The 25,727-nt window shown below is 41.1% G+C and overlaps 1 protein-coding gene across 1 annotated transcript; it reads left to right on the top strand.

Annotated features, from left to right (window-relative positions):
* Window positions 1-342: 342 nt before the first annotated feature.
* slc34a1a (solute carrier family 34 member 1a) lies at window positions 343-25,442 on the top strand. Its single transcript, XM_064972811.1, has 13 exons — window positions 343-403; window positions 545-733; window positions 2,642-2,791; window positions 3,155-3,298; window positions 4,222-4,333; window positions 4,740-4,935; window positions 14,389-14,484; window positions 14,851-14,971; window positions 15,590-15,757; window positions 16,108-16,224; window positions 21,954-22,078; window positions 23,564-23,833; window positions 24,024-25,442. Exons 1-13 carry the CDS (start codon window positions 343-345, stop codon window positions 24,339-24,341), a joined length of 2,067 nt encoding a protein of 688 aa, XP_064828883.1. The 3' UTR covers window positions 24,342-25,442.
* The last annotated feature ends 285 nt before the right edge of the window (window positions 25,443-25,727 follow it).

The following is a 25,727-nucleotide window of genomic DNA, read 5'->3' as shown; positions in this document are numbered from 1 at the left end:
TTCCAGGTGAAGCTGGTTGAGAGAATGCCAAGAGTGGACAAGACTGTCATCAATGCAATGCAAAGGGTTGCTACTTTGAAGAATCTCAAATATAAAATATATTTTTTATTTGTTTAACACTTTTTTAGTTCTACATGATTCCATATGTGTTTTTTCATATGTCTTCACTATTGTTCAACAATGCACAAAATAGTAAAAATAAAGAAAAACTCTTGAATGAGTAGGTGTGTCCAAACTTTACACTGGTACTGTATATATTTGTTGCTGGGTGTAGCATTCTTTTTTTAATGGCCAAATAAAATAAAATAATCTTTCTCTACAGCCCTATACAGTGAAGTCATCATGTCCTCTCGTCTAATCACAATACTTTCATCCAGCGTGGAACCTATGATCAACTACAACGGTAAATTCCAAGAGTGATATTTTATCATATCAAAAAGTGTGCCCAGAGAATTCAAGTCACTTTGTCAATAAATACTTTGTCTTCAACCTCAAATTCAGAATTAATTGTTTGAATTCAGTGAAATGTAAACTGTGGTTTTAGGGGGACGGACCCATGGCGCTCCCGCTTCCCTGCGTCCCAAACATCTCCTGGAGGAGGACAGGGAGTCAGGCCTTGGGTCCACTCTGGACCTCATCAGCAGCATGGAGGGGTACAGCCAGGAGGATGAACCAACCTCACCCACCTCCTCCCCCAAACCAAGGGAAGGGAACAGTCCCCCCAAAGAGCAAGGTACAGCACTCTGAAGTTCCAGACACATTTTCCCCCTGCATGCAATTATACTATATTTACGTCAACACTCCTACAAGAGGAGATACTGTGTAGTGAATGTGGAAGAGAGTCATTGTGATAACCTATTAGTCAGTCATTTTTATGTTATTTTATTAGGCTCCCAATGGGCCCACACCAAAGCTGACAGCTAGTTTTCCTGGGATCTGACACAGTGAATAATACATTACAGACAAAAATACTTTGCAATTTACATGCATTAAAACATGAAAGGAAAATGTTCCTTTAAAAAAAACACATTTATGTAAATGGTATATTATAGAAGGGTCAAGACACCTTTTTTGTGATTTCATGTTTTTGAGAAACTTATCCAAAACAGCAAATCACTTCCTCATCCTCCTTGTCTACTATGGGGCCCCCGAAAAAACATGAACAAAGTCTCCAAAAACACCACCATTTGTCTTTTTAGAAATGGCCAAGCTCTCAGTGAAGTGATCATCCAAATTTTATCCGCAATATTTTATTCCATTTTCTACGACTCAAGCCGTCTCCCCTTTCCAGCTGTTCCATTCTCTGTGTAGCCTGCTGCTACAGGTAACTGCCACAATTGTAATGAATACTCAGGGAGAAAAAGGTGTAGATTCACGCACAGAGCGTGGCAGGTGTTTATTTCGCCTTCACAGAAGGCAGGAATCGTGGTCACAGGCAGGCAATGGTCATACACAGGTAGGCAAACAGACAGGTTAATCAAAACTAGGACTAAAGACTATAACTGGTTCTCACAAACGAGCTAGGAAAAGGCTTAGTAGAGTCAAAATGAACAATACCTCACAAAGGCACAAACAGAATGAACTGAACTAAATAAGGAGCTGATGAGACTGGGTGAGTAACTCACACAGGTGAAATCAATGAACAAAAATGAAAGACAGGGCTACATTCAAGAACACAACAAAACAAAACACAAGGATGACTAAGAAAATAAATACAGAACCTTACAAAAATAAAATAAACACCAACATAAAGTTTCTTAATAGGGCGTTGTCCACCATGACTTGCCAGAACAGCTTCAACGTGCCTTGGCATAGATTTTTTCTCTCCTCAATTGTCTAGTGTTGGTGATGGCGTGCTCACTAGAGCCGCTTTCTTCTTGTTTTCAGTTGATAGGAGAGGAACCGGTGTGGTCATCTGCTGCAATAGCCCATCCATGGCAAGGATCAACGAGTTGTGCGTTCCTAGATGCCATTCTGCACACTTGTACTGCGCTGTTATTTGTCTGTTTGTGGCCTGCCTGTTAGCTTGCACAATTCTTGCCATTCTCCTTCAACTTCTGAAAAGCCCAGCAGGGCCGCTGTTTCTGAGATACTGGATCCGGCGAGTCTGGCACCAACGATTATACCATGCTCAAAGTCGTTTAGGTCACTCGTTTGGTCATTCAAACGTTCAATCGAACAGTAACTGAATGCCTCGATGCCTGTCTGCCTGCTTTATATTGCAAGCCCCGGCCATGTGACTCACTTTTGGTACAAGCAATCAATTTTCGTGATAAACTGGCCACTGAGTGTATATACTGTGTATATATCTAAAACTACAACTAAAGTCACAAATGTACACAATTAATAATAAAGAAACAATACAACTAAAGATTACTAAAGAGTGTGTGTGTGTGCATCTATCTCTTATATGTACAGCACATGTCAGTACATACACACAAAAATTAGGTCACAATGGGGAGAGGCTTTGCTTATTTTGTCATTACGTTGTTGCCTTGTCTTGTCAAAGCGATACTGTTTCTTAACTAGGACAAATGTTGGTTTGTTCTTCAGGAAGAAACATTGTAATAATGCATTTGTTCTTTCTATCTTTTTCTTTCTTGTTCTTTCGTTCTCTGGTTGTTTCTCTTGTTTTGATCAGCAGCCACCGCAGAACCTGACATGGAGCTCAGTCCCAACAGAGTCAGAGAATTCTTCATCAACTGCTCCAAGATCCCTCTCCTCCTCCTCCTCCTCTTCTTCTTTGTCTGTTCATTAGACACACTAAGTTCAGCGTTCCAGCTGGCTGGGGGTGAGTAGATTACACTCAACTGTCCCTCCAAGATGAATTAGGTAATGAGGGATTTTGTGTCTCACTATAATTAGGATGTTTTGCATTCTGTCCTGTCCTCTCTGGGTGTGCTTTGTCAGATTAACTGACTCGTGCATTTTGATGACTATGATGAGAGAACCTGTGGAAACCTGTTGAGTCGATGACAATTACTATTGTATGACTAGGCATAACTAAACGGATACTATTGGTACAAACTGATTCATGATATGGTACTGTAAACTGTGTGTTTACTCTAACTCTGAACTAGGTGGAAACCCTGTCTATTGTCATGGTGTAGGAGATGTGTTAAGGGCTGTACATCCTGTATGTGTGTGACTGAAGGTAAGGTAGCAGGGGACATCTTCAAAGACAATGCAGTGCTGTCTAACCCAGTAGCAGGGCTGGTGGTGGGGATACTGGTCACCGTATTGGTCCAGAGCTCCTCCACATCCACCTCCATCATCGTCAGCCTCGTCTCCTCAGGATGTGAGTACTTGGATAGAGAGATTCTGCATCTGTGTGTGTGTGTGTGTGTGTGTGTGTGTGTGTGTGCCTGCAGTCTTGTGGGTGTGTGCATACATGTTTTTGGGCTTGTGTTGGTCTGCATGAGGGTGAAAACATGGCTTGTAAATCTGAACTGAGTGAATAGGATTAAAGGGACCAGTGAAACAAGATGCTTATGAATTTGAAACGAAGTGGTGGAGCTCTCTCATAATTGTCAGTGCTTAGTTATGTATAACAGTCTCTTGGGGTGGGCTGTCTGCTGCCAATAGGGGTTATCCACAGAGACCTCTCATTCACTGTGTGTATGTGACCAGTGGCTATGGTACATCAGTATGCCAGGACTGTCTCTGTCTCAGCAGCCAATCTCAGAGAGGACACCAGGGGAATTATGGGCAATTACAACCGCCCAGCTTCTCTGTGCCTCCTGTCTGTCTGTGAGCTGTATGTATGTGTGAATGCGCAAAGGGTCATCATCTGCATAATAGGCCCCAGCAAAAAGAAAACCAGTTCTTCAGTTAAAAACTGAGATGCCTCCACTCACCTGCAAATTACCTTCAGTTTTCCCTCCATTAAAAGCATTTTGAAATAGGAAGGGTCAGATTTGATAATATTTAAGCACGAGCATTACCATAATCATGGCACTTTATGCAGTCTTTGAGAAGAAGCCAAAGTCATTACATAAATATGGGAGGTTGTGTAACTATATATATGTGTCTGTCTGTCTGTCTGTCTGTCTGTCTGTCTGTCTGTCTGTCTGTCTGTCTGTCTGTCTGTCTCTGTCTCTGTCTCTGTCTCTGTCTCTGTCTCTGTCTCTGTCTCTGTCTCTGTCTCTGTCTCTGTCTCTGTCTCTGTCTCTGTCTCTGTCTCTGTCTCTGTCTGTTTCCTTCCTTCCTTCCTTCCGACAGTGCTGGAGGTCCGGTCTGCCGTTCCTATCATCATGGGGACCAACATTGGGACATCTGTTACCAACACCATCGTAGCCATGATGCAGGCAGGGGAGAGAAATGACTTCAAACGGTACAAGGGGATGATAGGAGAGGAGAGAGGCTGTGCAGTGAACTGTATAACTGTACTTCTCTCCAGTCCATGTGCTGTCATGTTAACAGTATAACATAATCTAACCATATATAAGCCTATCAACAGCAGCAATGACATGTCTCAAGCCTGTTGACCCCATATCACTAACCTTGTTAAAACACTTTATTGTCCATTTTAAAGTGAAATGGACACTTTCACTAAACTAACTTAAACAACTCAGCCACATAACTCAGTCACATAAGTACATGACGAAACAAGTAATGGGTAAGGGCATATTATTAAAAGTCATCAGTACAATTACCCATAACACCGCTAAGGTAAATTATTGAAGGAGTTCAAACACACAATTAACCAACCCACAACTGGGTTCTGTCTCTGTGTTCAGTGCGTTTGCTGGGGCTACCATCCATGACTGTTTCAACTGGCTGTCTGTGCTGGTGCTGCTGCCGATGGAGGTGGCTACAGGGCTGATGACCCACCTGGCCCACATCGTAGTCACCAGCTTCAACATCCAGACTGGAGAGGACGCCCCTGAGCTACTGAAGGTCATCACTGAACCAGTCACTAAACTTATCATACAGGTATTAACCAGTCATTAAACTCATCATACAGTTATTAACCAGTCATTAAACTCATCATACAGGTATTAACCAGTCATTGAACTCATCATACAGGTGTTAACCAGTAATTAAACGAATTATACAGGTATTAACCAGTCATTAAACGTATCATACAGTTATTAACCAGTCATTAAACTCATCATACAGGTATTAACCAGTCATTAAACTCATCATACAGGTATTAACCAGTCATTAAACTCATCATACAGTTATTAACCAGTCAGTAAACTCATCATACAGGTATTAACCAGTCATTAAACTCATCATACAGGTATTAACCAGTCATTAAACTCATCATACAGTTATTAACCAGTCATTAAACTCATCATACAGGTATTAACCAGTCATTAAACTCATCATACAGGTATTAACCAGTCATTAATCTCATCATACAGGTGAGTTGGATATAGGGGGCGCTATTTTAATTTTTGGATGAAAAATGTTCCCGTTTTAAACAAGATATTTTGTCACGAAAAGATGCTTGACTATGCAAATAATTGACAGCTTTGGAAAGAAAACACTCTGACGTTTGTGACGTCTTTTTAGGCATTTCCATTGGAGAATGGCTGTAAGGGACCATATATAGCGAGCGGTCACATGGTGTCTCCCGGAGAAAATCTTGCGTAAAATACTGAGGTAGCCATTTTTCCAATCGCTTCTTATGAGAAACCAATTACCTCGACAGATATATTATCGAATATATATGTTAAAAACACCTTGAGGATGGATCCTAAACAACGTTTGCCGTGTTTCTGTCGATATTATGGAGCAAATTTTGAAAAAAGTTATAGTTTAAGTATTTTTCGGTCGATTTCTCGGCCAAGCAGGATGAACAAACGGGAGCTTTTTCGCCTACAAAAATATTACTTTTGGAAAAAAGGAACATTTGCTATCTAACTGGGAGTCTCCTGAGTGAAAGCATCTGAACTTCTTCAAATGTAAATTATTTAATTTGGTTACTTTACTTATTTTCGTGAAAATGTTGACTGCTGCCAGCAGAGCCTAGCATAGCATTATGCCATGATAAACTTACACAAATGCTTCTCTAGCGTTGGCTGTAACGCATATTTTGAAAATCTGAGATGACAGTGTTGTTAACAAAAGGCTAAGCTTGTGTTTGAATATATTTATTTCATTTAATTTGCGATTTTCATGAATATGTAAAGTTGTGTTATGCTAATGCATTTGAGGGTATGATTACGCTCCCGGATACGGGTTTGCTTTGCAAGAAGTTAACCAGTCAATAAACGTATCATACAGGTGTTAACCAGTAATTAAAACCAGGTATTAACCAGTCACTAAACGTATCATACAGGTATTAACCAGTCATTAAACTCATCATACAGGTATTAACCAGTCATTAAACATATCATACAGGTATTAACCAGTCATTAAACTCATCATACAGGTGTTAACGTCTCTGGGATATATTCTTCTAAATCCAGCCACAGTGTCCGATTTCAAAAATGCTTTACGGCGAAAGCACACCAAACGATTATGTTAGGTCAGCATCTAGTCACAGAAAAACATACAGCCATTTTCCAGCCAAGGAGAGGGCTCACAAAAATCAGAAATAGCAATTAAATTAATCACTGACGTTTGATGATCTTCATCAGATGGCACTCACAGGACTTCATGTTACACAATAAATGTGTGTTTTGTTCAACAAAGTTTAATCTTTATGTCCAAAAACCTAATTTGAAATTGGTGTGTAATATTTTTATTTATTTTTATTTCACCTTTATTTAACCAGGTAGGCTAGTTGAGAACAAGTTCTCATTTGCAACTGCGACCTGACCAAGATAAAGCGTAGCAATTCGACACATACAACAACACAGAGTTACACATGGAATAAACAAAACATACAGTCAATAATACAGTAGAACAAAAGAAAACAAAAAGACTATATACAAATACATAGGCCATTGTGAGGAATATAGGCCATGGTGAGGAAGAAATTACAATATATTAATTACGATTACAATATATTACAATATAATTACAATATAGCAATTAAACACTGGAATGGTAGATCGGCAGAAGATGAATGTGCAGCTAGAGATACTGGGGTGCAAAGGAGCAAAATAAATAAATGAATACCAGTATGGGGATGAGGTAGGTAGATAGATGGGTGTTTTACAGATAGGCTAAGTACAGGTACAGTGATCTGTAAACTGCTCTGACAGCTGGTGCTTAAAGCTAATGAGGGAGATGTGAGTCTCCAGCTTCAGAGATTTTTGCAATTCGTTCCAGTCATAGGCAGCAGAGAACTGAAAGGAAAGACGACCAAAGGAGCAATTGGCTTTGGGGGTGACCAGTGAGTTATACCTGCTGGAGCCCGTGCTACGAGTGGGTGCTGCTATGGTGACCAGTGAGCTGAGATAAGGTGGGGCTTTACCTAGCAGAGACTTGTAGATAACCTGTAGCCAGTGGGTTTGGCGACGAGTATGAAGCGAGGGCCAACCAACGAGAGCGTACAGGTCGCAATGGTGGGTAGTGTATGGGGCTTTGGTGACAAAACGGATGGCACTGTGATAGACTGCATCCAGTTTGTTGAGTAGAGTGTTGGAGGCTATTTTATAGACCATATATAGCGAGCGGTCACATGGTGTCTCCCGGAGAAAATCTTGCGTAAAATACTGAGGTAGCCATTTTTCCAATCGCTTCTTATGAGAAACCAATTACCTCGACAGATATATTATCGAATATATATGTTAAAAACACCTTGAGGATGGATCCTAAACAACGTTTGCCGTGTTTCTGTCGATATTATGGAGCAAATTTTGAAAAAAGTTATAGTTTAAGTATTTTTCGGTCGATTTCTCGGCCAAGCAGGATGAACAAACGGGAGCTTTTTCGCCTACAAAAATATTACTTTTGGAAAAAAGGAACATTTGCTATCTAACTGGGAGTCTCTGAGTGAAAGCATCTGAACTTCTTCAAATGTAAATTATTTAATTTGGTTACTTTACTTATTTTCGTGAAAATGTTGACTGCTGCCAGCAGAGCCTAGCATAGCATTATGCCATGATAAACTTACACAAATGCTTCTCTAGCGTTGGCTGTAACGCATATTTTGAAAATCTGAGATGACAGTGTTGTTAACAAAAGGCTAAGCTTGTGTTTGAATATATTTATTTCATTTAATTTGCGATTTTCATGAATATGTAAAGTTGTGTTATGCTAATGCATTTGAGGGTATGATTACGCTCCCGGATACGGGTTTGCTTGTCGCAAGAAGTTAACCAGTCAATAAACGTATCATACAGGTGTTAACCAGTAATTAAACGTATCATACAGGTATTAACCAGTCACTAAACGTATCATACAGGTATTAACCAGTCATTAAACTCATCATACAGGTATTAACCAGTCATTAAACATATCATACAGGTATTAACCAGTCATTAAACTCATCATACAGGTGTTAACGTCTCTGGGATATATTCTTCTAAATCCAGCCACAGTGTCCGATTTCAAAAATGCTTTACGGCGAAAGCACACCAAACGATTATGTTAGGTCAGCATCTAGTCACAGAAAAACATACAGCCATTTTCCAGCCAAGGAGAGGGCTCACAAAAATCAGAAATAGCAATTAAATTAATCACTGACGTTTGATGATCTTCATCAGATGGCACTCACAGGACTTCATGTTACACAATAAATGTGTGTTTTGTTCAACAAAGTTTAATCTTTATGTCCAAAAACCTAATTTGAAATTGGTGTGTAATATTTTTATTTATTTTTATTTCACCTTTATTTAACCAGGTAGGCTAGTTGAGAACAAGTTCTCATTTGCAACTGCGACCTGACCAAGATAAAGCGTAGCAATTCGACACATACAACAACACAGAGTTACACATGGAATAAACAAAACATACAGTCAATAATACAGTAGAACAAAAGAAAACAAAAAGACTATATACAAATACATAGGCCATTGTGAGGAATATAGGCCATGGTGAGGAAGAAATTACAATATATTAATTACGATTACAATATATTACAATATAATTACAATATAGCAATTAAACACTGGAATGGTAGATCGGCAGAAGATGAATGTGCAGCTAGAGATACTGGGGTGCAAAGGAGCAAAATAAATAAATGAATACCAGTATGGGGATGAGGTAGGTAGATAGATGGGTGTTTTACAGATAGGCTAAGTACAGGTACAGTGATCTGTAAACTGCTCTGACAGCTGGTGCTTAAAGCTAATGAGGGAGATGTGAGTCTCCAGCTTCAGAGATTTTTGCAATTCGTTCCAGTCATAGGCAGCAGAGAACTGAAAGGAAAGACGACCAAAGGAGCAATTGGCTTTGGGGGTGACCAGTGAGTTATACCTGCTGGAGCCCGTGCTACGAGTGGGTGCTGCTATGGTGACCAGTGAGCTGAGATAAGGTGGGGCTTTACCTAGCAGAGACTTGTAGATAACCTGTAGCCAGTGGGTTTGGCGACGAGTATGAAGCGAGGGCCAACCAACGAGAGCGTACAGGTCGCAATGGTGGGTAGTGTATGGGGCTTTGGTGACAAAACGGATGGCACTGTGATAGACTGCATCCAGTTTGTTGAGTAGAGTGTTGGAGGCTATTTTATAGATGACATCACCGAAGTCGAGGATCGGTAGGATGGTCAGTTTTACGAGAGTATGTTTGGCACCATGAGTGAAGGATGCTTTGTTACGATATAGGAAGCCGATTCTAGATTTAATTTTGGATTGGAGATGCTTAAAACCTCTTGGAACTCCCCATCCCGGATCCGGGATCGTGACTAAAGCCTCAGGCTCATTAGCATAACGCAACGTTAACGATTTCTGAAAATCGCAAATAAAATGAAAATAATGCGTCTGCTCTCAAGCTTAGCCTTTTCTTAACAACACTGTCATCTCAGATTTTCAAAATATGCTTTTGAACCATAGAAATTGACTAATTTGTGTAAGAGTATGCAAAGCTAGCATAGCATTTTGAGTAGCATTTAGCACGCAACATTTTCACAAAAACCAGATAACCAAATAAATAAAATCATTTACCTTTGAAGAGCTTCTGATGTTTTCAATGAGGAGACTCTCAGTTACATACCAAATGCGCAGTTTTTCCTGAAAGCGTCTGTGTGTAGGAGAAATTGTTCCGTTTTCTACATTGCGTCTGGCTACCGAAACGAACCGAAAATTCAGTCACCTACAACGTAAAACTTTTCCGGATTAACTACATAATATCGACCGAAACATGGCAAACGTTGTTTGGAATCAATCCTCAAGGTGTTTTTTCACATATCTCTTCATTGATATGCAGTTCGTGGAAGCTTGCTTTCCTCTCTGTATCCCATGGAAAAATACTGGCAGCTGTCTTTTGCGCACCAATTTCGGCGCAGGACACCGGGCGGACACCTGGTAAATGTGGTCTCTTATGGTCAATCTTCCAATGATCTGCCTACAAATACGTCACAATGCTGCAGACACCTTGGGGAAACGACAGAAAGGGCAGGCTCATTCCTCTCGCATTCACAGCCATATAAGGAGACAATGGAAAACAGAGCCTCAAAAATCCTGCTCATTTCCTGGATGCCGTCTCATCTTGGTTTTGCCTGAAGCTCACGTTTTAGGGCACGCACAGAAAATATCTTGGTAGTTCTGGACACGTCAGAGTGTTTTCTTTCGAAAGCTATCAATTATATGCATAGTCGAGCATCTTTTTGTGACAAAATATCTTGTTTAAAACGGGAACGTTTTTCATCCAAAAATGAAATAGCGCCCCCAGAGCATCAACAGGTTAATGTGCATCTGGAAGGAGAGTTTACAGTCTAACCAGACACCCAGGTATTTGTAGTTGTCCACGTATTCTAAGTCAGAGACGTCCAGAGTAGTGATGCTGGACGGGAGAGCAGGTGCGGACAGCGATCAATTGAAAAGCATGCATTTAGTTTTACTTGCGTTTAAGAGCAGTTGGAGGCCACGGAAGGAGAGTTGTATGGCATTGACGCTCGTCTAGAGGTTAGTTAACACAGTGTCCAAGGAGGGGCCAGAAGTATACAGAATGGTGTCGCCTGCGTAGAGGTGGATCAGAGAATTACCAGCAGCAAGAGCAACATCATTGATGTGTACAGAAAAGACAGTCGGCCCGAGAATTGAACCCTGTGGCACACCCATAGAGACTGTCAGAGGTCCAGACAACAGGCCCTCCGATTTGACACACTGAACTCTATCAGAGAAGTAGTTGGTAAACCAGGCGAGGCAATCATTTGAGAAACCAAGGCTGTCGAGTCTGCCAATAAGAATGCTGTGATTGACAGAGTCGAAAGTCTTGGCCAGGTCGATGAATACAGCTGCACAGTAATGTCTCTTATCGATGGCGGTTATGATGTCGTTTAGAACCTTGAGCGTGGCTGAGGTGCACCCATGACCAGGTATGGTGGGATTTGAAATGGTCAGTAATCTGTTTGTTAACTTGGCTTTCGAAGACCTTAGAAAGACAGGGTAGGATAGATATAGGTCTGTAGCAGTTTGGGTCTAGAGTGTCATGATCAGAAATGCATTGTCTCAAACAAACATCTGGTGAAAGAGCAGAGAGCCACATCAAAATACAGAAATACTCATAATAAACCTTGATATAAGATACAAGTGTTATGCATGGAAATATAGATAAACTTCTCCTTCATGCAACCGCTGTGTCAGATTTCAAAATGGCTTTAAGGCGAAAGCACACCTTGCGATTATGTTAGGTCAGCGTTAGTCACAGGAAAACATCCAGCCATTTTCCAAAAGAAGGAGACGTGTCAGAAAAGTCAGAAATAGCATTATAAATATTCACTTACCTTTGATGATCTTGATCGGAATGCACTCCCAAGAATCCCAGTTCCACAATAAATGTTTGTTTTGTTTGATAAATCCATCATTTATGTCCAAATACCTCCTTTTTGTTCACGCATTTAGCCCAGTAATCCAAATGCATAATGCATGATCACTTGTTCAGACGAAATGTCAAAAAGGTTATATTACAGTACGCAGAAACATACCAAACGATTTTTAGAATCAATCTTTAGGATGTTTTTTTTAACATAAATCTTCAATAATGTTCCAACCAGATAATTCCTTTGTCTTTAGAAATGCAATGGAATGCAGCTACCTCTCACGGGCGCACGCGTGATCAGCTCATGGCACTCTGCCAGACCTCTGGCTCAAACAGCTCTCATTCTCTCCTCCTTCACAGTAGAAGCCTCAAACAAGGTTCTAAAGACTGTTGACATCCAGTGGAAGCCTTAGTAAGTGCAATGTAACCCCATATACACTGTATATTCAATAGGCAATGACTTGAAAAACTACAAACCTCAGATTTCCCACTTCCTGGTAAGATTTTTTTCTAAGGTTTTTGCCTGCCATATGAGTTCTATTATCTTCATGCGACGAGCAATCCCGGATCAGGGATCCTATTTATAGCCTCAAGCTCATTAGCATAACGCAACGTTAACTATTCATGAAAATCGCAAATGAAATGAAAGAAATATATTTGCTCTCAAGCTAAGACTTTTGTTAACAACACTGTCATCTCAGATTTTCAAAATATGCTATTCAACCATAGCTAAACAAGCATTTGTGTAAGAGTATTGATAGCTAGCATAGCCATAAGCCTAGAATTCAGCCAGCAACATTTTCACAAAAAGAAGAAAAGCATTCAAATAAAATCATTTACCTTTGAAGAACTTCAGATGTTTTCAATGAGGAGTCTCTCAGTTAGATAGCAAATGTTCAGTTTTTCAAAAAATATTATTTGTGTAGGACAAATCGCTCCGTTTTGTTCACGTTTGGCTACGAAAAAAACCTGTATCCAGTTATAACCTCAAGCTCATGAGCATAACGTAACGTTAACTATTTATGAAAATCGCAAATGAAATGAAATAAATGTGCTAGCTCTCAAGCTTAGCCTTTTCTTAACAACACTGTCATCTCAGATTTTCAAAATATGATTTTGAACTATAGCAAATCAAGCATTTGTGTAAGAGTATTGCAAGCTAGCGTAGCATTTAGCGTAGCATTTAGCGGGCAACATTTTCACAAAAACCAGAAAAACATTCAAATAAAATCATTTACCTTTGAAGAACTTCGGATGTTTTCAATGAGGAGACTCTTAGTTACATAGCAAATGTTCCGTTTTTCCTGAAAGATTCTTTGTGTAGGAGAAATCGTTCCGTTTTGTACATCACTTTTGGCTACCAAAACAAAAGAAAAATTCAGTCACCAAAACGCCGAACTTTTTTCCAAATTAACTCCATAATATCGACTGAAACATGGCAAACGTTGTTTAGGAATCAATCCTCAAGGTGTTTTTCACATATCTCTTCATTGATATATCGTTCGTGGAAGCCTGCTCTCTTCTCTGAATTCAATGGAAAAATACTTGCAGCTGAGGTTTGCGCACCCATTTCGACGCAGGACACCTGGCGGACACCTGGTAAATGTAGTCTCTTATGGTCAATCTTCCAATGATATGCCTACAAATACGTCACAATGCTGCAGACACCTTGGGGAAACGGCAGAAATTGTGGGCTCATTCCTGTCGCATTCCCAGCCATATAAGGAGACATTGGAAAACAGCGCTTCAAAAATTTTGCTCATTTCCTGTTTGAAGTTTCATCTTGGTTTCGCCTGTAGCATCAGTTCTGTGGCACTTACAGATAATATCTTTGATGTTTGGAAACGTCAGAGTGTTTTCTTTCCAAAGCTGTCAATTATATGCATAGTCGAGCATCTTTTTGTGACAAAATATTGCGCTTAAAACGGGCACGTTTTTTTATCCAATAATGAAATAGCGCCCCCATAGCTTCAAGATATACACAGATATCATTCAAACAGTTTTTGCAACTTAAGTGTGTTTTCTATCCAAATATACTAATTATATGCATATTCTAGCTTTTGGGCCTGAGTAGCAGGCAGTTTACTCTGGGCACCTTTTTATCCAAGCTACACAATACTGCCCCCCAGCCCCAAAGAAGTTAACCAGTCATTAAACTTATCATACATGTATTAACCAGTCATTAAACTCATAATACAATATAAAAAACTGTCAATATAACACCTATTGAATACCTGTCATGAACATGTTGGCTGGGCTCCCCCTGTTGGCTGTGCTCCCTGCGTATGCCATCAAACTCCTGCAACTTATCCCGAATGTTGCTTCCGGCCTGGTGTTCAACCTTCCCAAGTTCTCCCATGTCACCCCGCTCCTCCGCACACTCCAATGGCTTTCACTCGAAGCTCGCATCCACTACAAAAATATATTTACTATGACTGTGATATATGGTTGTCCCACCTAGCTATCTTAAGATGGATGCACTAACTGTAAGTCTATCTGGATAAGAACATCTGCTAAATGACTCAAATAAAATAAAAGTAAACAACCAATCTGTCTTGTCTCCATCAGTTGGATAAGCAGGTGATCACCGGCATCGCCATGGGAGATGAGAGGATGAGGAACAGGAGCCTAGTGAAGAAGTGGTGCCACACCGGGCTAGTTACGGTACAGACCCTCAACACCATCAATGTCTCAACACTGTCATCATTGTCATCACTGTCACTCCCAGACCCTCTGCCTCACCACATCACGGTCTCAACACTGTCACGGCCAACATCGTCATTATCATGACTGTCAACACCGTCACTCTTGAGCCTGTCACCCCCACCAGCTGTTAAGGCTTTGGTGCGATAAGCTCTGTCGCTGATGAGACTTTCTCTGTCACTATCACAGTGATTTATGAATATACTCTCTGTGAATGATAAGACATAAGGCATACTGTTTGCTATGTTTATCTTCTCTCTACCTCGCACTCTCTCTCCTATCTATCTTATATGCTTCTAAACTCTCTCCCATTCTCTTTTCTATCAGTCCTCTATGAATATCAGCATCCCTGGTTCTGACAACTGTAGCTCCGCCCACCTCTGCTTGCAGGAAGGTGACATCACCTGGACCACTCAGAATCTCCCCTCCGAGGTTAACATCCAGAAATGTAAATCCAACATAAATTACTTACATTAAACTGACATACGTATAGTTATATATACTATTTTTGACATCACACTTATTTGACTTATTATTTCTTTAGAGGTTATTGGATTATTTTTAGATTTGGGTTATGTATAGTTAATTTTCATTGTTTTAGCAGAATAAGAACTTTATACATATGTAGAATCTCAATTTCAGCTAGTTTGCTACAGCAGGACAAGAATCCTGCAGCAACAAGAAATGTGAATTATATTTCATGAATATTTTTTGTCGCGCATTTTTTGTTGGGGCAAATCAAATCTGACATTTTTACAAACTTTAGAAGAATTGTAAAACCTTGAATACACTACACGTTTGCATTTCCTGCTGTGCAGGAACATTTTCAGCAAAAAAACAGTGCTCAAGTTAAGATCCTACATCTTAAAGAAACTAATGCATGCCATTGAGTAGACACTTATCTCCAAAGAGACTCACAGTCATGCGTGGAGACATTTTTTTTACATATGGGTGGTCCCGGGAGTCGAACCCACTATCCTAGTGTTGCAAATGCCATGCTCTACCAATCAAACTACAAACAAGAACATTGTTGTGTTATTTGTCGAGTGCTTCTGGTTTTCTCCAGGTAGGCATCTGTTTGCTGATGCCCATCTGTCAGACCTGACGGTGGGGCTGATCCTCCTGGCCGGCTCCCTGGCCCTGCTCTGCACCTGCCTGGTGCTCCTGGTCAAGCTGCTCAACTCGCTCCTCCAAGGTCAAGTGGCGAAGGTCATCCAAAAGGTCATCAACACAGGTGGGTGCCGGTCGGAGTTAGAATGCAAGATTTTTACATACAATATATGAGAATGCCAAGTCTGAACATACTAAATATAACCTCCGCTAGCAATACATTTTAGATGGACAAGACAGACAGACAGACACAGACAGACAGACAGACAGACAGACATACAGATGGACAGACGGACAGACGGACAGACAGACGGACAGACCTAATCAGGATCGTCACTAGTTACCACAGCAACAAAGTCTTAATTATGTCTAAATCCAGCCAACTTCTGAAATCCACTAGCAAGATTTACAGACAGACAAGAAAGACAGACAGGTAGACCTAATCAGGATCTTGCTCTAACCATTTCAATGTAGACTTGCCGTATCCGTTTGGCTGGCTGGCGGGCTACCTGGCCATGTTTGTGGGAGCAGGGATGACCTTTGTAGTGCAGAGCAGCTCTGTGTTCACCTCTGCCCTGACACCACTTATAGGTGAGTGACCTCTGGCTAGGGGAACATCTACCTACCCCATTCTTGCATGAATAACAGTTAACACAACATTTGTAGGTTTTCTATAATGATTGATTGTGATTGTTATAGACAGAATAATCATAGATAAAGGCCATTTATCAATTTGGTTTATTCAAATCAGTTGTTCAGGGGGGAGAAGAGAAGGTCAATAGTTTGGACAAGACAAACAGATTCACATGGGTTATGAAATCTATTCTTTGAAAAAGCATTGATGTATACCTGAAATACCTAGCCTACAAACACAATCTATGAACTCACACAGAGACATACATTCTAGTTTTATCTCATTGCTGACATGCTGGTCCAGACTAAAACCCCTGTGGTTTGTGAGATAGCATGTTAATATACCTTAGAAAGACAGCAGGCAGGTAAACAAGTACAATCAGATAAACATTGACCCACTTCACATCACATCGTTTGATGAAGCCAGAGTAAAACCTCCTCATGCATCTTCATTTGATATATGGTTTGAATATTTACAAAAACATGAACAATGGATTAATAGGTCTTTTTGGGGGTTATCATCAGGTTAACCAGTTATGCAAATCGCAGTAAGGCACAGCATAAATCACGTTTCTTAAATCAAAGGGAATATTTCATTGGCTGATATAACAAGAAATGGGTGTAAATCTTCAGTTGATCAGTGACTTGTAAGTCACATTGGAATCATACTGTTCTCTGGCTGGATGTTTCTGGATGTGATGGTGTAGAGGAATGGATCCAAGCAGCTGTAGGTCAGAGATCCAACAATTATCCAATTGGATTCCCAGAACCCTCTCATAGCCTTATCCCCCACAAAGATGGCTGCCACTCCCAGCACATTCATGACATGGTGAGGAGTGCATGGAATGATGAAGGTCACAATGATGCTGGTCACTAACCTAGTCATCCTGAGGCTCCTGAAGAAGGCTGTTTGGTTCACTTTTCTGTGGAGGTTGATATAGGCGGTGGCCACGAGAAGGGAACAACAAATCCCAGGTCAGTGTTGAGGAGTATACTGGCCATTTCCTGAGTGTCTGATGTGAAAACATACTGACACTGTACCGGTCCACTCTCATCTGGCTTCAAATCCGGTAACATCACCCTAGAAGACATATTCACAACCCCTGTTAGTCCCCAAAGGACAGCCAGCAGACCTGTCTTCCCTGCCCCTGACTCTGCCAGTCTGACCCAGCTGTGGGGGTAGAGAAACAGGAGGTAGCATTGAATGCTCAGTAGTGTCACAGTAAGCAGGCTGGCTTAGAAACTACTGAAACATAGCATGGAAATATGATCCTCTGTCGCTCAGAAACTAGAGCATGGAGCTTGCAATGCCAGAATAGTGCGTTTGATTCCTGGGACCACCCGTACGCAAGCATGACTATGTCGCTTAGAATAAAAATGTCTGCTAAATGGCATATATTCTATATGAACATACAAAGAGACAGGGTTTCATCCAGATAAACCACAGTTCATGGACCCATACAAGCAGGGTGATGAGGTAAAGTAGATCAGAAACAGTCAGCATCTGGCTCAAACTGGCTATATCTTGGTTTTAGCGAAGGACAACCAATCACTGGGATGTTCTTGGGAATGCTGATTAGGCAGCAGAGAGACATGGCCACGCTAGGCTGTCATATAAAATACTGTTCTCATCTGACAGGAGGTACAGTACTCTGAGGAGCTGTTTTTCTGTCCAGTGAATTTGCTATCCAAATATAGTTTTAGTGAGTTGGTAGTTATGGAAAGGCCCTCATCTGACAGGAGGTACAGTACTCTGAAGAGCTGTTTTTCTGTCCAGGGAATTTGCTATCCAAATATAGTTTTAGTGAGTTGGTAGTTATGGAAAGGTCCTGGTTAGATGTTGTGTGTCAGTGGGACTTTGCATGGGCCCTCTGAATATCCTCAACTTCTTATGTGAAAACACAGATGACGATGTGTTTATTTTAATTTACCTGGAGAATGTTGGATAACCAAGCAACCAGTGAACTATCAGAGTTGTTTCTGCTCTAAGACATGGAAAGTAAAATCAACCCCTCATATCTGATCTCTGGAGAATTTTAGGAAATGGAAATGGAAATGTTCCCACATTTATAATGTAAACAATGTACATTATCCCAATATCACAGAAGGTTGGTGGCACCTTAATTGTGGAGGGTGGGCTCGTGATAATGGCTGGAGCGGAATTGGTGGAATGCTATCAAATACTCCAAACACACGCTTTCTATCTATTCAATGCCATTCCATTTGCTCCGTTCCAGCTATTATTATGAGCCATCCTCCCCTCAGCAGCCTCCACTGCCCAATATTTCATACTTATATTTGCATCTAAGACTTAGTCTGACTCATTATTCCTCATTTTAACATTGTGCAGATCTCTCTCTTCTTATATTTCAATTACCTTCAAATACATTCTTAAAAAGTATTTAGCCAAAGTTTAAACCTACTTCTAATTTAAGTAGTTGTAGTGGGCTGTGTATTTGAAAATACTCAAATACACAGCAAATAAGTATATCAAATACAAATACTTAAGTAATCGTACATTCATATATTACACTGTTGAAATAACCAATGAGTGTCTGGAAATTCTACAAGATTGTGGCTTTCGGATGACTGGTCAGTGGTGGAAAAAGTACACAACTGTCATACTTGAGTAAAAGTAGAGATACCTTAGTAGAAAATGTCACACAGTAAAATACTACTTCAGTAAAAATCTACAAGTATTTGGTTTTAAATATACTTAAGTATCAAAAGTAAATGTAATTGTCACGACTTGTTTGGGCGGCGTTCGGCAGTTGACGTCACCGGCCTTCTAGCCATCGCCGATCCACTTTTCATTTTCCATTTGTTTTGTCTTTGTCTTACACACCTGATTTCAATCCCGCACTTGTTCATTATTTACCCTCTGTTCCCCCATGTTTGTTTGTGAGTAATTGTTCATTGTAAATCGGTCCTTTTTTGTGGGCTCGCTATATTGCTTCGTATTTATGCATTTTTGAGTAAAAGACATTGATTACTCATATCTGCTGCCCTGCGCCTGACTCTCTACACCAGCTACACACAGGACCTTTACAGTAATTACTAAAATGTGATTGCGTAGCAAATCAAATCAAATTGTATTAGTCACATGCGCCGAATACAACAGGTATTTCACCTTACAGTGAAATGCTTACTTATGAGCCCCTAACCAACAGTGCAGTTTAAAAAAATACGGATAAGAATAAGAGATAAAAGTAACAAGAAATTAAAGAGCAGCAGTAAAAAACAACAGTATATACAGGGGGTGCCGGTACAGTGTCAATTTGCGGGGGCACCGGTTAGTTGAGGTAGTATGTACAGTGCCTTGCGAAAGTATTCGGACCCCTTGAACTTTGCGACCTTTTGCCATATTTCAGGCTTCAAACATAAAGATATAAAACTGTATTTTTTGTGAAGAATCAACAAGAAGTGCGACACAATCATGAAGTGGAACGACTAATATTGGATATTTCAAAAAATAAATAAAAATCAAAAACTGAAAAATTGGGCGTGCAAAATTATTCAGCCCCCTTAAGTTAATACTTTGCAGCGCCACCTTTTGCTGTGATTACAGCTGTACGTCGCTTGGGGTATGTCTCTGTCAGTTTTGCACATCGAGAGACTGAAATTTTTCCCATTCCTCCTTGCAAAACAGCTCAAGCTCAGTGAGGTTGGATGGAGAGCATTTGTGAACAGCAGTTTTCAGTTCTTTCCACAGATTCTCGATTGGATTCAGGTCTGGACTTTGGCTTGGCCATTCTAATACCTGGATATGTTTATTTTTGAACCATTCCATTGTAGATTTTGATTTATGTTTTGGATGATTGTCTTTTTGGAAGACAAATCTCCATCCCAGTCTCAGGTCTTTTGCAGACTCCATCAGGTTTTCTTCCAGAATGGTCCTGTATTTGGCTCCATCCATCTTCCCATCAATTTTAACCATCTTCCCTGTCCCTGCTGAAGAAAAGTAGGCCCAAACCATGATGCTGCCACCACCATGTTTGACAGTGGGTATGGTGTTGTCAGGGTGATGAGCTGTGTTGCTTTTACGCCAAACATAACGTTTTGCATTGTTGCCAAAAAGTTCAATTTTTGGTTTCATCTGACCAGAGCACCTTCTTCCACATGTTTGGTGTGTCTCCCAGGTGGCTTGTGGCAAACTTTAAATGACACTTTTTATGGATATCTTTAAGAAATGGCTTTCTTAAAGATATCCATGAGTTAGCTACTCTACAAATATTACCCCACTACAATGTAAGGGGTGAGTTAGCCCCTCTACAAATATTACCCCACTACAATGTAAGGGGTGAGTTAGCCCCACTACAAATATTACCCCACTACAATGTACGGGTTGAGTTAGCCCCACTACAAATATTACCCCACCACAATGTAAGGGGTGAGTTAGCCCCACTACAAATATTACCCCACTACAATGTAAGGGGTGAGTTAGCCCCACTACAAATATTACCCCACTACAATGTAAGTGGTGAGTTATCCCCACTACAAATATTACCCCACTACAATGTAAGGGGTGAGTTAGCCCCTCTACAAATATTACCCCACTACAATGTATGGGGTGAGTTAGCCCCACTACAAATATTACACCACTACAATGTAAGGGGTGAGTTAGCCCCACTACAAATATTACCCCACTACAATGTAAGGGGTGAGTTAGCCCCACTACAAATATTACCCCACTACAATGTAAGGGGTGAGTTAGCCCCACTACAAATATTACCCCACTATAATGTAAGGGGTGAGTTAGCCCCACTACAAATATTACCCCACTACAATGTAAGTGGTGAGTTAGCACCACTACAAATATTACCCCACCACAATGGAAGGGGTGAGTTAGCCCCACTACAAATATTACCCCACTACAATGTAAGGGGTGAGTTAGCCCCTCTACAAATATTACCCCACTACAATGTAAGGGGTGAGTTAGCCCCTCTACAAATATTACCCCACTACAATGTAAGGGGTGAGTTAGCCCCACTACAAATATTACCCCACTACAATGTAAGGGGTGAGTTAGCCCCACTACAAATATTACCCCACTACAATGTAAGGGGTGAGTTAGCCCCACTACAAATATTACCCCACTACAATGTAAGGGGTGAGTTCTACAATGTAAGGGGTGAGTTAGCCCCACTACAAATATTACCCCACTACAATGTAAGGGTTGAGTTAGCCCCACTACAAATATTACCCCACTAAAATGTAAGGGGTGAGTTAGCCCCACGACAAATATTACCCCACTACAATGTAAGGGGTGAGTTTGCCCCTCTACAAATATTACCCCACTACAATGTAAGGGGTGAGTTAGCCCCACTACAAATATTACCCCACTACAATGTAAGTGGTGAGTTATCCCCACTACAAATATTACCCCACTACAATGTAAGGGGTGAGTTAGCCCATCTACAAATATTACACCACTACAATGTAAGGGGTGAGTTAGCAACTCTACAAATATTACCCACTACAATGTAAGGGGTGAATAAGCCCCTCTACAAATATTACCCCACTACAATGTAAGGGGTGAGTTAGCCCCTCTACAAATATTACCCACTACAATGTAAGGGGTGAGTTAGCCCCTCTACAAAGTAATTAGCAAATCGCTATCATCTTACAGCAGACACGCTTTTCTGTGTGCCACATGAACAATGATGAACCCTGCTCCTGGTTTGCAGGTATTGGTGTGATCAGTCTGGAGAGGGCCTATCCACTGACTCTGGGCTCCAACATCGGTACCACAACCACAGCCCTGCTGGCAGCCCTGGCCAGCCCTGGGGACAAACTGGCTGCTGCCATACAGGTATGGACCGTTTGGGAATCACTTATTTCATAAAAAGGCTTTATTCAGAGCAACTTACATTCAAATAAAAGGGCTGAGAAACAGCAAAAGATACCTTTCCCCCAATGTCCACCTAATACCGTCCATCTTGTCTTTCCTCTCAAATGTCCACCTAATACCGTCCATCTTGTCTTTCCTCTCAAATGTCCACCTAATACCGTCCATCTTGTCTTTCCTCTCAAATGTCCACCTAATACCGTCCATCTTGTCTTTCCTCTCAAATGTCCACCTAATACCGTCCATCTTGTCTTTCCTCTCAAATGTCCACCTAATACCGTCCATCTTGTCTTTCCTCTCAAATGTCCACCTAATACCGTCCATCAAATGTCCACCTAATACCGTCCATCTTGTCTTTCCTCTCAAATGTCCACCTAATACCGTCCATCTTGTCTTTCCTCTCAAATGTCCATCTAATACAATGTCCACCTAATACCGACCATCTTGTCTTTCCTCTCAAATGTCCATCTAATACAATGTCCACCTAATACCGTCCATCTTGTCTTTCCTCTCAAATGTCCACCTAATACCGTCCATCTTGTCTTTCCTCTCAAATGTCCACCTAATACCGTCCATCTTGTCTTTCCTCTCAAATGTCCACCTAATACCGTCCATCTTGTCTTTCCTCTCAAATGTCCATCTAATACAATGTCCACCTAATACCGTCCATCTTGTCTTTCCTCTCAAATGTCCATCTAATACAATGTCCACCTAATACCGTCCATCTTGTCTTTCCTCTCAAATGTCCATCTAATACAATGTCCACCTAATACCGTCCATCTTGTCTTTCCTCTCAAATGTCCATCTAATACAATGTCCACCTAATACCGTCCATCTTGTCTTTCCTCTCAAATGTCCATCTAATACAATGTCCACCTAATACCGTCCATCTTGTCTTTCCTCTCAAATGTCCATCTAATACAATGTCCACCTAATACCGTCCATCTTGTCTTTCCTCTCAAATGTCCATCTAATACAATGTCCACCTAATACCGTCCATCTTGTCTTTCCTCTCAAATGTCCACCTAATACTGTCCATCTTGTCTTTCCTCTCAAATGTCCATCTAATACAATGTCCACCTAATACCGTCCATCTTGTCTTTCCTCTCAAATGTCCATCTAATACAATGTCCACCTAATACCGTCCATCTTGTCTTTCCTCTCAAATGTCCATCTAATACAATGTCCACCTAATACCGTCCATCTTGTCTTTCCTCTCAAATGTCCACCTAATACTGTCCATCTTGTCTTTCCTCTCAAATGTCCATCTAATACTGACCATCTTGTCTTTCATCTTAAATGTCCATCTAATACCATCCATCTTGTCTTTCCTCTCAAATGTCCATCTAATACTGACCATATTGTCTTTCCTCTCAAATGTCCATCTAATACCGTCCATCTTGTCTTTTCTCTCAAATGTCCACCTAATACTGACCATCTTGTCTCCAGATTGCTCTGTGTCACTTCTTCTTCAACATCCTGGGAATCCTGCTGTGGTACCCCATCCCTGTGACACGTGTCCCCATCCGCATGGCTCGTGCCCTGGGTGAACGCACCGCCAAGTACCGCTGGTTCGCTGTCCTCTACCTCCTCGTCTGTTTCCTGCTCCTCCCGTCCCTGGTCCTAGGCCTCTCATTGGCTGGCTGGAGAGTGATGGTGGGAGTGGGCGCACCATTTGTGGGTGTGACTGTTTTCATTGCCTTGGTGAATTTGATGCAGGTGGGTTAGAAATACTGTAATCAGCCAGTCTTGGAGAACATTGGAAGTCGAATTGATAATGGAGACTGTACATTTTTACGAAGATTTTCTACGCAACTTTCATTGTCATCCAAGAGTGGTTGAATAGTTCAGATGTATCGAATTTGATTGCTCTACGGTTGGTTGGTAACAACATTTCTCTGTGCTGCAGGCTCACAGCCCCGGCCACCTGCCCACCCGTCTCCAGAGCTGGGACTTCCTGCCTCGCTGGATGCGCTCCCTCAAACCCCTTGACAGGGTCATCACCAAGGCAACTGGCTGCTGCAGCACTGGCCAAGCAACTGGAGACGACCAGGCGGCGCCCATTAACGCGGTAACGACCCATGTTGACCCCAAGATTGCATCCGCCCAGAAGAAGGCTGACCTGGCGTATGATCACCCCGCCTTTGAGTTCCTGGATGAGACGGAGCCAGGTGTACCTGTGTTTAAACTGAAGGGTCTGGAGAGGTGTAACAGCACACCCCTCTAAAGGAGATGGGTCTTGGTCTAACATGGGAAGGGTTGGTTTAATATTTTCTACTTAATCTCAGGAGTGCACTGCTCTGGGCCTCTAGGGCCATACAATGTTCTGGTCCTTGGCTTATAATCTATGATTGATTTCTGCCAGCTGTGCAGTCTCTATAGCCAATCAATGACACATATTGATAAATGAAGTGCCTGGGAGATTACTGTACAGTATAAAGCCCAGCAGGAGATCTTCTAGTCCTTGAGGACTGGAGTTGTTCACCCTCTTCTGTGAATATGTTTTATTATCATAGTGAACCAGACTGGATCCAGTAGCCTAGATTGAAGATAACTGAGGTTAAGATAGCAGATTCTAATATCCCATAACTCTTTCCAAAAATGGGACCAGCTATGCTAGTTAACATCGGTGCTGGTCCAATGAATTTGTTTATTTTTGAACGCTGTCAAATGGAATTATTCTATTGTCCTAACCAGTATATTTTCGACCTAGCCAGTATCTAGTTCCCTAAGTGTGGTTGGGATGGATAAGCACTCCAAGACATCCCAGTGGAATCAACGAGGGCTCACTTCACAGATAATCTAAACCAGATGGGCGTACATGAAATGAATGTGTACTGTGTGGGTTAGAATATTCATCGTAGGTGGGTTTTTATAAGTCTGTGTAAATGTGTCTGTTTGTGGGTTTGCTTATGTGTTCGTCATACACGCGTGCACCTACTCTAGCAAATGTAGCTTCACAGAAGTCAGTTGATTATGCAGAAGAAGATCATGCTTCAAGCCCCTTGATGATGCAGTTCCCTGTAGGGAAGAAATACTTTACTAGCACTTTGGGAACAGAATTCAGATTAACAGGGTCTCTCTTTACTCCATGAACAAAACAGAGTGCAGAGTGTGCAATGATATGAAACACTAAAAGGAACGTGTTTGTCAGACAAGGGTGGAAAAAATATTTAGAAGAAATTCAAAACACTAATAAAGTGCTTGCTACTGTATAATACAGCTCTCTGGATATGCCATTGATCGTTTCCTTGACAAGTGTCTATCTAATGATATAGCCACATTTAGATAAAACAATGATATCTTGTCAAACATTGTGTACATACATTTGATTGATATATCGGTAGCCAGTCCCTTCAAATAAAAAAAGCAATCATAAGCAACAAAAATCAAGAGAAAAACACTGTCTTTGTCGTGTCATGTCTGAAGTCATAGCTAAGTCAGTATCGCATCATATAGCTGCACTCCTGTGTTGTCTTTTAGTGGGCAAAACAGTAGAACAGTTTCTAAAAGGTTATGCTACTTAAACGTCCCAATAATAACACAGAAGATCATTGTCCATTTAGAACATCTACTTTATTTCTGGCTACTCAACATGACCCTAGACTCCTCC

The sequence above is a fragment of the Oncorhynchus masou genome, chromosome 9 (assembly GCF_036934945.1).
Source record: "Oncorhynchus masou masou isolate Uvic2021 chromosome 9, UVic_Omas_1.1, whole genome shotgun sequence".
NCBI lineage: Eukaryota > Metazoa > Chordata > Actinopteri > Salmoniformes > Salmonidae > Oncorhynchus > Oncorhynchus masou.
Note: the sequence above shows the minus strand (reverse complement) of the source record. Positions and strands in the feature narration are given on the sequence as shown.

Bases quoted from the DNA above. Each gene is read 5' to 3' on its own strand.
- slc34a1a (XM_064972811.1), top strand. From the start codon at position 343: ATGTCCTCTCGTCTAATCACAATACTTTCATCCAGCGTGGAACCTATG. The intron at 2,792-3,154 runs GTGAGTAGATTA...GTGTGACTGAAG, and splicing joins AGCGTTCCAGCTGGCTGGGG to GTAAGGTAGCAGGGGACATC. The intron at 14,485-14,850 runs GTACAGACCCTC...CTTTTCTATCAG, and splicing joins GCCACACCGGGCTAGTTACG to TCCTCTATGAATATCAGCAT.